This window comes from Camponotus floridanus, unplaced genomic scaffold (genome assembly GCF_003227725.1).
Source record: "Camponotus floridanus strain SB8 unplaced genomic scaffold, Cflo_v7.5 scaffold127, whole genome shotgun sequence".
Classification (NCBI taxonomy): domain Eukaryota; kingdom Metazoa; phylum Arthropoda; class Insecta; order Hymenoptera; family Formicidae; genus Camponotus; species Camponotus floridanus.
Window position 1 is genome coordinate 62,113 of NW_020229245.1, and position 12,449 is coordinate 74,561.

The window sequence follows — 12,449 nt, forward strand, 5'->3', positions numbered from 1 at the left end:
ACCGTCCGCGGGGCTAGCGCGCATGCGCGGCCCGCGGCCCGGCCTGCCGCGCACGCGCGGACGCGCGGGTCGATGATGCCGCGTCGCATGTGGAAGCGGAAACGCGGCGCTGATGATGATCAGTCGGCCGCTTCCGTCCCGCCGGAGTCTGTCAGTCCGTTAGCAGCTCCGTTCGCCGGCTCCTGTGGGTTGAGTCCTGTGGATTTGCTGTACCGAGAGGCGAGTATCGTCGCTCGCGCGACAGCATCCCAAGTTGCACCAGAGGACCAGAGTCGCTACGTCCCTCGGCGTTCACGACAACAGCCGTACAAACTTGACGCGTCATCCTCGGGCGCCCTTTGCGAAGCATCATTATCCCTCTCTCCATCTGTCTACCGTCGATAAACGTCATTAGATCCCGAATCGGACCGATAGATAGCAAGGATGTACAACGGATTCCCGCAAACGCACGGCAGGTACGTCCTTGAGGACACTCGAGATCAGCTCCAGTAATCGAGGGGCGTCGAGATCTCACCTTTTTTTTCACGATGGCTGTCTCGGATCCTTCAATGGCCCATCGGCCGCCATTTCGCGCTGCGAGCTTTCGGCCGCGCGCTCCATTTTCTATTCGCTCCATGAAGATGAAAAATTAAATCCAACGGATTTCAAAGCATCTAGTGTCCGGCGGATTTTTTTTATCTATTTGTTGCCGCGATAAATTGGCCGCGCCGAAAAAAATATACAGCCATAAATATTGTTTAGTAAGTATAAATTGATTTTTTTTTCCATTTTTTTTTTAATATGTTCAAATTTAAAAGAAATGGATGTGTGTGTGTGTGTACGTAATGGATATATATGTACGTATCTATTTTTTTTTATTTAATATATGTGTATATATACATATACATATATACATATATACTCCTGACAAAATTAACGCAGTTTTTTTTTCTTTAAAAGCTGATATTTAAGTTTTAACGAAAAATTTTAAAGAAAAGGTGGAAAAAAATTATATATATATATATATATATATATATATATATATATATATATATATGGGGAAGAGACTGTCCTGACGCCCTATATATATATATATATATATATATATATATATATATATATATATATATAGGGTGTCAGGACAGTCTCTTCCCCAAAAAAAGCTTGTAGCTTATCTCAAGAGCTCTTCAAAACATTATAATAAAGTATTTTTTCATCCAGTACTTTTCGAGTTATAAGGCTTGAAATAATCTCTTAATATACATAAATCATAAAATATCTAGTAAAATATTTACTTTTCGATTATCTTAATACTTTTATGTACAAAATAATGAGAAGAATCAATTGGTGTAAAGAAAACACACAATTGTCTCGAAAAAAAATATGTAATTTGCAATTAACAATTATATATTTTTTTTTCGAAACAATTGTGTGTTTTCTTTACACCAATTAATTCTTCTCATTATTTTGTACATAAAAGTATTAAGTTAAGATAATCGAAAAATGAATATTTTACAAGATATTTTATGGTTTATGTAAAATTAAAAAATGATTTCAAGCTTCCTAACTCGAAAAGTACTTCATGAAAAAATAATTTATTATAGTGTTTCGGAAAGTTCTCGAGATAAGCTACAAGAGCTTTTTTCAGAAGAGATTGCGCTGACACCCTGTATATGCATAGTAATTTGATATAAGTGACAAAAGGACTTGAGATTGAATCGATCAAGGATCTCCTTTATGTTTGCATTTTTTCTTGCTTCTTTTTTATTCAGAAATGTATAAGTTTTCAATTAGTTTTAGGGCCAGAGGAAATCGAGACCATACCGCTACTCGCAATGGAGGAAATGGCGGAACTTATTGGAATAGTCAGCAGCAGAGCCAGCAACTTAAAAAGGAATTTGGAGTGAAGAAACAGAATAGGAAGACTCCAGGCGATTTGTTGAAGAAACCCAGCTGGGATCTGGCCAAATTGCCCACAATAACGAAGAATTTATATGTTCCCCATATGAATGTTCTCAACAGAACAAATGACGAGATCACCATGTATCACGCTGGCAAGGAGATCACCGTTAAGGGCAATAATACACCCTCTCCGATCCAGGCTTTTGAAGAGAGCAACTTCCCAGACTATGTAATGGAGGAAATCAAGAAGCAAGGATTTGCCGAACCAACTGCAATTCAAGCTCAGGGCTGGCCAATTGCACTTAGTGGACGAGATCTTGTTGGGATTGCACAAACTGGTTCTGGGAAGACCTTGGCAGTGAGTATAATATATATATATCAATTGAGTAAGTATCAAATTGAAAAAAAAATTTGATAAATATACAGGGTGTTTCACCCGTACCACATTTAAAAACTAGAGAAGTGGTTATTTCAAAAAAGTAAAAACATTTTCTTTATAAATCGGGTTCGCTCTATCGAATGGTGATATTTTCAACTTATGGTTCCGGCCGGAAATAGGGGATTCAGATCGGAAGTGCATTTTTTTAAATAGAACCCCCTATTTTTCATTGCATATTCTTGTAGTTTACCTCGAGAGCTTTCCAAAACATTATAATAAATTATTTTTCCATGAAGTACTTTTCGAGTTATCAGGCTTGAAATCATTTCTTAATTTTATATGAACCATAAAATATCTTGTAAAATATTCATTTTACGATTATCTTACCTTAATACTTTTATGTACAAAATAATGAGAGGAATCAATTGGTGTAAAGAAAACATACAGTTGTTTTTAAGAAAAAATATGGAATTGTTAATTGCAAATTACATATTTTTTCTTAGAAACAACTATGTGTTTTCTTTACATCAATTGATTCCTCTCATTATTTTGTACATAAAAGTATTAAGGTAAGATAATCGAAAAATGAATATTTTACAAGATATTTTATGGCTTATGTAAAATTAAGAAATAATTTCAAATCTCATAACTCGAAAAGTATTTCATGGAAAAATAATTTATTATAGTGTTTTGGAAAGCTCTTGAGGTAAGCTACAAGAATATGCAATGAAAAATAGGGGGTTCCATTTAAAAAAGTGCACTTCCGGTCTGAATCGCCTATTTCCGGTCGGAAGCAGAAGTTGAAAATATCACGATTGGATAGAACGCACCCGATTTATAAAGAAAATGTTTTTACTTTTTTTTAAATAACCACTTCTCTAGTTTTTAAATGGGTGGTACGGGTAGTCTGAAACACCTTGTATATATAGTTTTTAATATAAATTTTACATAAAACATTATTTATTTCAGTATATCCTTCCGGCGACAGTGCATATCAATCATCAGCCCCGCCTGAATCGCGGAGATGGCCCAATCGTTCTGATTCTCGCTCCCACACGCGAGTTGGCCCAACAAATTCAGACGGTAGCGCGCGATTTCGGCTCGTCATCGTGCATTCGTAATACCTGCATTTTTGGCGGTTCGCCAAAGGGACCTCAAGCTCGCGATCTTGAACGCGGGGTGGAGATTTGCATCGCGACGCCTGGCAGGTTGATCGATTTCCTGGAAAAGGGCACCACCAATCTACGTAGATGCACGTACCTGGTATTGGACGAGGCCGATCGAATGCTGGACATGGGCTTTGAACCGCAGATCCGCAAAATTATCGAACAGATCAGGCCAGATCGGCAGGTGCTCATGTGGTCTGCCACTTGGCCCAAAGAGGTGCAAGCTCTCGCCGAGGACTTTCTCACCGATTACATCCAAATCAATATCGGCTCTTTGAGTTTGGCAGCCAATCACAACATCCGGCAGATCATCGAGATTTGTCAGGAACACGAGAAAGAGTACAAACTGTCGCAATTGTTGCGCGAAATTGGGACCGAACGCGGTAGCAAGATGATCATTTTCGTGGAGACGAAGAAGAAGGTGGACGATATCACCAAGACGATCAAACGCGACGGCTGGTCGGCCATCTCGATTCATGGCGACAAATCGCAGCCGGAGCGCGATTACGTTTTGTCAGAATTTCGCAATGGGAAAACTATGATTCTTGTCGCGACCGACGTAGCGGCCCGCGGCTTGGACGTCGAGGACGTCAAGTACGTCATCAACTTTGATTATCCCAACAGCTCCGAGGACTACATCCACAGGATCGGCAGAACTGGTCGCTGCCAGAGCGCCGGCACCGCCTACGCTTATTTCACGCCGAATAACGCGAGACAGGCGAAGGAATTGATCGCGGTGTTGGAAGAAGCCGGTCAAACCATAAATCCGCAATTAGCGGACATTGCAAATTCCATGAGGAACCAATACGGCAAGGGACGACAGCGATGGAGCCATGGACGCGTCAATAAAGATAACAATGGCAGTCCTAGGAACAATATCAGCCCGACGATAAATAACTGGCAGAATCAGCATATTCCCCAGACCACCCAGCAAAATCAGGTGGCGCAGGAGAAAATGGTGGCGCGTCATCAGCGTAACGGCGGTTACCAGGCCAATCGCCAGAGCAACTATCAACTACCGCAGCACAACAATTATCAGCAGCAGCAACGCCAATCCACTAATGGCTATCAGAATGGTTACCAGCCGACTAACAACGCTTGTCAACCGGCTCATCAGACCACCAGCGCTCCAGCACCCAGATACCAAGGTAGAACCGCTAGTTATCAGGGTAATCGTTTCCAAAATCGACAGAATGGCTTCAGTGGCGGTCAGAACGGACCGAATGTCTACTCGATGCCGCCGCCTTTCATGATGCCGTCAGGTGGGCATGCGGATTCCGGGATTCAGAATCTCGTCAACAACAAGTTCTTCCAGACCAACCGACCGCCGCCCAACGCTGGGGCCTGCGCCTATCAATCGATGGGCCACTACAGCCAGTTTCAAGCGGTGCCGACGTACGGATACCCCTATCCGCCTACGCCGGTGCAGCAGTGACGCTTCCCGCGGTGCAAGACCGTCGGAGTACGGGCTAAATGAAGAGGTAGGTAAGGAAGACAAGGCCCCGCCTATCGGGCGCACTTGCATATGATAGCGCATCCAATTTAGATGGGGTAGACTGTCGATGATCATTAATTGACCTGCAAGAATTTCAGAAGCCCTTCATTTGGAATAATTTGGAATAATTGCGATGCATTCTGAGAATTTTATTCGAGCTCCTCAACCGGTCGGGGAACGTTTCTTGGACTTTAATTCGCCAACTTTATTAACACCTTCAAGGAAAATTATCTTTGTTGTCGAAGAAGAAGTTATATAATACACTAATATTTTTTTCCCGAGTTTCTCTCCAAAGAGATAATATCAGATACATTTGTAAAGGTTTTGTTTGTTTATTTGTTTGCTTGTTTGAAGTCATAGTCTTTGAATTTTGATTTTTGTTTATTTTCCATCGGTGCAAAAATTTTGAAAAATCGGCAGTCTACTATGGCCCATATTCTGAATTCTCTTTTATTCGTAAAATCACCTCTAAAGATGATTTGGAATCTTTTGATTGACTACGAGCCATTTTTAGAGATGCTTTTTATTGATAAGAGAGAATTCGAAATATGGGCCTATATATCTTTAATGTAACACACTCTTGTTTTTTTTTTTCATTAATTTTTTCTGGAATTGTGCCCAATGTTTCTTCAGTGTTTATTTCAAGATATTTAATCGGCAAAATTGTTGCTCGAGGAATCATATTTCAGATGAAAAAAAAAAGAATTTGATTTTTGTTTATCATTATCGCAGTTTAGGGGAAAAACAGATGCTTTAACAATTTGAGTCCAACTAATATATATATGTGTGTATATTGAGATAACACGCGTCACGATTAAGAGCTGTAATAATGCGAATCTGAGGAATCTATTATTAATTAAATGGCACGAAAGAAGTGCTAAACTATGTGAGAAAAAGATCATTCAAAAAAGTTATGAAATAAAAAATATAAATTATTATTATATAAAATTATTTATTTTATAAATTATGTAAATTATATATCATATTCTCAATATTATTTATATTCATATTTTATTGTATTATTTTACTATATCAAATAAATTAAATTAACTGATAAATTATTATTATTAAATATTAAATTAAAAAATACTTTGGACACTGCATCTACAAGCGATTTTTAAATTACGTAAAGGGGGGGGGGGGAGATTGTCTATAATACATCTTATTTATTTTCTCGCTCGTCCTTCCCGACCTAATTAAACTGGGAAGTTTGACGAAGCTATGGACTCGAATTGTTGAAAAGCATACAAAAGCTAATCAATCGAGGCACATTCTAGTTTTCAAATATTTGATGTAGTATTTAGCATCATTAGCGATGAGCATGCACACGATATAATATCGATTCTAGATGTTGATCGTCACGTTGATGGTCCGCAAATCCTTATAATTGAGAAATCAATAGTAATCATCTTGTGAGTACTATTATAACTATATTATAAATGCTTTTTCCGAAATGCACGAAACATATAGAAGGGGTTAAGACTATATATCAGGTGTAATAATTTATAATTTATTTATATAGTTCGCGTGAGATTACACACGTACACACAGAGAGAGAAAGAGAGAGAGAGAGAGAGAGAGAAAAGCGAATAAAACGCGCGATATACTGTATATGGGAAGAAAATTTGTAAGGCCTTTTGCATAAAAATTAAGCCGTTTTTCATGTGCCCCAGCACATAATGAACAAGTTGTCGTGCCCCCTGTTCCGCGAGCAAGAAATTTAAATAATAATAATAAAAAAGACGAACAAGAGAAAGAGAGAGAGACAGATAGAGTAGAACAGTTGTAGAATGTCTATTCGTTCTGGAAACAGCTCCGCTGACGGAACTTAAACCAATTTCTGGGCACTCCGACACAACTAATCGTAGCGTTATTAAAATAAGTGTCCCGTGCTCCGATGATCCTGATAAAAAATTCAAAACGAGCCTCGAGGTCTTTTGGATCCTTGAAATCCCGCGGTCGTCGATTTTCCTAAGTTTCCCAAGTTTCCGGAATTAAATTTAATATTAAAACAATAATTTTAATATTAAATTATTTATTTAATATTAAATAAATAATTTTTATTAATTGATAAATTTGTATTCGAGTGTCTTTTTTTTTTAATATTTAAAATCCTTTTGTATTTCTTGGAATAATGCGATATTTTTTGTAGGCTCCCAATCCTTGGAAATATATATTTACTTTGGACTTAAGCTTGTTCTCCCTCGAGCTCTGATATCCTACTAACACGAAGCATCTATAACTCTTCCCTGATCCTCTGAAGTCTGGGATCCAAGGACCTTGACGAGGCTCGAACGCTCGATCCTTGGAGAGACACAGATGGTTTCTAGGGGACAACACACGTAAAATTAAGCACGTAGTCACGATGGCTGTGTACCTCGACGCAAAAAAGTTTGATACCTTATTTTTATATATATATCGAAAGTGATTTGTTGTTGAACCAACGAATGATTATATGATACATTGTTGTTTGATGTTTATGCAATTGGCCACTGAGTGGTCTTGTCTCTGCGCGCCTTGTCGTACGCGCGGACTGGCCGCTATCGAAACTAACATTCAGTTGTACCTGCTATTTTAGTTGATTGTGACATGCAACGGTCCAAATTACTGCGCCGTCATTTCTCACTCCGGTGAACAGTGAAAGCGATTCTATTTTACTTTTTGCCAATGCTTCGTCCTTCGACCAGTATAATTCCAACGTCCAGGATTTATTTGCTCCTCAAGAATCTCAACGACTCCTTTTTTTTTGTTTCTTCAATGCTGCCTTTTCACCGGAACAATTGGAGACAATCCTCGATGTAAAGTGACTTCTTCAACATCGAGAAGGATTCTTAAGAGGATTCTATAAATTTTCAATGATTAGAGTTCTCGATTCTTGAACTGAAATTCAAGTCCTCAGACTTTGTGATGTCTTGGAGTTGCGTTTAATGGAAGGAGATACTGGTTGAAGGATGAATCGTCTTGCGTATAATGAACTAAGGATATAACATATTGTTGTATTCTGAAGCAGCCCTTTGCGGTACCGGAGGACATTTTTTAATCAACATGCCCGATTAATTGTCGAACTAATAATTGGCGCACGGCTGATATAGGGCATGTGATACATTTTATTAGCAGCGTATAGCAATTTTGCGAGCCTCCAGATTACTCTGCACATACCACCGTATATCATGTAATTATCGAGAAAAAAAAGATAGGAAGAGACGGTGTGATAAGGAGAAAGAAAAAGAGATAATTCTCTGGTCTCAATCAGGGAAGAAAGTAACTAGTCGAGAAACCTCATTTTTTCCCAAAAGAGCATTTCTCTCGTCGATTTCCATTTAATAGCAATTAATACTGCACAATTAAAAACATAGTTTTTCTTAGTTAATATATTTACCGATTGTTTTCGAATTTCATATGCGATTATTTTTTTTTTCTTTCGAACATTCATAAAAAAAATCGCGACGCGTAAATCGAACAAAGGTTTTCGTTTCTTCTTTAACTTTCTAGAAAGGCCAGAGAATTAATACGGATAAATAAATGCACTCGCGCAGGGACGCCATTAATTAATGACTGTTGATTGTTGGCGATTATTCACTCTCGCAACTTGTTTTTATAAAATAATTAGCCATCATCTCATCGCGCACGAGATGCAGAGAGATGCAGAAAATGCCTTTCGCAGAAAGGTCCCATTCGTCTCGGTTAGATTCGCGGATACTTTAGGGATCGCACGATCCCCGTGGACTTTCATTTCGAACGCTGTTAATTGTCGTAGAATCTACGGTATTTTTTGCGGGGAAAAAAAAACGATAGTCAATAACGTTTCAACGAAGCGGGCCATTCCTGGCAGTTCCTGATGATCAAGAGATGCTCGTATCTTCGGATCCTTGCGTCTTTGAAGATTCACGTTTCAGGATTTTGCTGCGATTTGCAGTTTTGTCGTTTTGTCGGCAAAATTGTCCGGTGGATTTTCAAACAGATTCTTCAGATTTTTTCAGAGCTTTTGGAACTCTTCTTTGGAAAAGGAGAGTTTTCGACGGTCCCTGAAAGTTTGGAACTCGGAAGTTTCGGCTATCTTAGGATCTTCAGTGAAATACGATGATGTAAGCTTCAAGACTTTAGCGAATAGGAAACTTTTAGCGCTCCCACAGTTGAAAATTTCGAAATTTGGGCAATTTCGAATTTCAAAACGCAAAAAAAAGGTCTACGGCATCTTAAAAATTTCAACATTTTTAGTTGATTTCGTATCTTCAGAGAATTCATATATTTAATTTATTTAAAAATTTTAATATTTTAGAATTGTAGAATCTCTTGCTTCTCAAGTGTTGCAGAATGTGCAGAGCTTTAATATCTCTTGTTTGGTCTTTTTTCAGTCTTTCTCTTCGATGTTTTCCGAAAAAGAAACTTTGAAAGATCTTGCATGATTTTATCCCTGGAAGATAAAATGTCTTCACTGCTAAATAGATACTTAAATCTTCGAGTTAAAGGATCCCTGGATTCTAGGATTCTTGATCGGCGAAAATATTCAGCTCGACACATGCGCCTACCTTGTCAGTCTGACTGCATATGTGGATTGAATAGTAATATAATAATAAGAAATGTATGTGTTGCGAGCACGAAAGAAAAATACTAAATACTCTCGCACATTGCGTGCACCTGCTATCAAATCTTTCGCGACAATCTTTCATCCAAGTCAATACAAATGGCACTGAACAAAAACATCGCTATAAAGTTAATCAATTTAATAAATTTAATTAATTTAATCAATTTAATCAATTTTATTAATTTTATTAATTTTCTTTAACGAGAAGAGCTATTGTTACGATGTTGGAATAATCATTACTGATGCTATTTGTATTCTACTTGACTTTTATAAAGAGTTTGAATTGATTTACAATATTGCATAACTATTATTTATTACACTATAATTTTGAATTCTTTGTCGTTCTCTTTATTTTCTTTTTTTTTTGTTTCTCGTCTTCTTTTTTTTAAATAAAATATTAAACAATATGGGTAGCAGGTGTACGTGTAGTTCTGTGATATGTAAAATGTAGCATATTTCTAGACCTACCTATCGTGCATCATAATTAAAGTAAGGAATGTATTTTCTCAGTTTTATAAGCAGTGTATCAATCATCTGATCGTAACGATATGCTTAATGCAGGGTCATCGATATTCATTTCTTTTTTTTTTAGCTAACGGGAAACGAAAGGGACACCGAAGGCACTTTCCTCTCATTTTTCTAGGGTAAACAGTATGATTAGACAAACTATAGATAATATGTCTTAATTAGATTGTGTAAGTTTTTTTTTCCCAAGAGATAACAATATGATAAAATATTGTCACTTTATTTATACATTATTATTTTTTTCTACAAATTTTCTCGTCTGTTAATAATAAGTAATATATTATTATTACAAAATTTTTCCCGAGCAAAGAAATGGTCGAGCCATTTTATGCAGGTCTTCAAATTCAAGAATATTCTTCCGCAATCTACAAATTAATTATTAATTCTCGCTATTGTTGAATTATATTATTTATTTTAAAAGCAGTTATATTTCAAATAAACATGAAATATAATTCTACAAGTGTTTGATACCTGCGACTGTGTAATGTTTACCCTATATTATAGTAGATGCTATAATTTCGATTGAGATTGTATTCAAGAAGCATAGAATTCTAACTCTAATTGTGCGAGTATCGATAAAGTGCACAAGTTGAGAGAGAAATTATACTCCATAAAAATACCACGAAGATGACGTATTTTAGAATGGTTGTATAATCTCAGAATCGAGACGAAATCTTTCATATCTCGTGACTATAAAATGCAGTTGCGGCTTTGTGTCTCCTATTCATCGAACACCTTTCACTTTTATTTCCATCGAAATGAACCAAAATTATAATTATAATTATAATTAAAATAATATAAAATAATTATAATTAAAATTATAATTATAATTAAAATTCTTGCAATGCCTTCTTTGCACACAATTCATCAAGGAATTAAAGGATCGTTCGATTCCTCCGAGATTAGGTGAATTAGAACGTTGTAGGATAGCAAGTTGGTTCGCCATTCCGTTTAAATCCTCGTTGATTAAGCTCGTTATTCAAAAAACTCTCCGATAAATCGTCATGAGACTTATAATAATCGACGCGCCCCTGTGATAAGAGTCGAGCATCGGTGATCGATCGGATCCTGCGACGATAAAAAAACGGAGCAAACGATGTAATCGCAGATCGGGGGAGAGTACCTTGTTCTTTTTTTTTTTCTACTTTCTTCTTCTTCTCTTCTTCATACGATGAACGCTGACGAGTGCTGTGATATATAAATAAACATTTTAATTAATCGCAAACATAAATATCGTAATATTATAGGAGCTATTCTTTTTTTTTTTTTTTTTTACACGAAGACTGAATCTCGCCAATTTACATATGAGTTTAGTAACCCTCTTCTCTCCTCCCCCTTCCCCCCCCCTAATCCATGTGAACACGTGGCAGGTTGATGACAAAGAGTCGCTTGCGATACTCTTTCCTTTGATAGAAAATTGCAATATTTTTTTGTTATCGATCGTACGTGGATATCGTATATGAGAGAGATGAAATGTATCTTTACTTCTTTTAATGCGTTTTTTGGTATGATTTCATCTTGTCCCAAGTGTGACCATGACCTTGTATTATTATCACTACTTTTTTATCGTTCGTATTATCCACTTTGTTTAGAGATGTTCGCGATTGTTCAAGCACTTTTCGTGGATCCTGGAACCTCGTAATCATTATTAAGGTTTCCCCGACTTGTTCTAAGGGTGTCCTAAAGAGAAATTAACGGGATAAAAATTAATGATACATAATTAATTAGTTAATTTTCTAAATATTTTATTAAACATATATGTATCTCTCTATTTTCCTTAAAAGTGCGTTAAACCACGTTCGTTAACAGAAATAATCGAAGTGTAATTTTATTCGTACAGTGACGGATTAAAATCATTATATTAAATATCAGTGATAAAAATCGTTTTATAATAAATAAAAAAAAAAACTGTTCAAGTTCTCAAGACACGAAAGGGAATTTTTGAAAGAAATTTCTCTCTTCACGTGTGAACACATCAAGATTTTGTCCGTCTGATAATAGTTTTAAAATTCCTAAGAGGCTACAGAATATATATATATATATATATATATATATATATATATATATATAAATAAACGCACACACGTAAAACTTTTTAAAATGTATTCCTAATTTAACAAGGATAATAATATTTTTTTATAACCAAAACACGTGCATAGAACCACTTGAAAGTTATTAGAGCACTTATAATACTCGGCGAGATCAAAAACCATTTCGATCGATCCGTCATAAACTTAAAAAAGATGTAAATTTAAAAAGATCCTGCCCAGCAAATATCAAATAACAGTTATATACACTGAGGGAAAAATTTTTTTAAATCAAATAAATTTGTTTTCTTGAAACTTTTGCTTTAAATGGAAGGAATTGTTTATTTCATTTAAGCAAAAGCATTTAATTTTAATTAAATATGCATATTAT

At 36.4% G+C, this 12,449-nt stretch overlaps 1 protein-coding gene across 1 annotated transcript; it reads left to right on the forward strand.

Annotated features, from left to right (window-relative positions):
• The first annotated feature begins 107 nt into the window (after window positions 1-107).
• Window positions 108-5,826, forward strand: LOC105249709 (DEAD-box ATP-dependent RNA helicase 20). The gene is made up of 3 exons (XM_011255372.3): window positions 108-455; window positions 1,774-2,239; window positions 3,230-5,826. Exons 1-3 carry the CDS (start codon window positions 424-426, stop codon window positions 4,859-4,861), a joined length of 2,130 nt encoding a protein of 709 aa, XP_011253674.1. The 5' UTR covers window positions 108-423; the 3' UTR covers window positions 4,862-5,826.
• The last annotated feature ends 6,623 nt before the right edge of the window (window positions 5,827-12,449 follow it).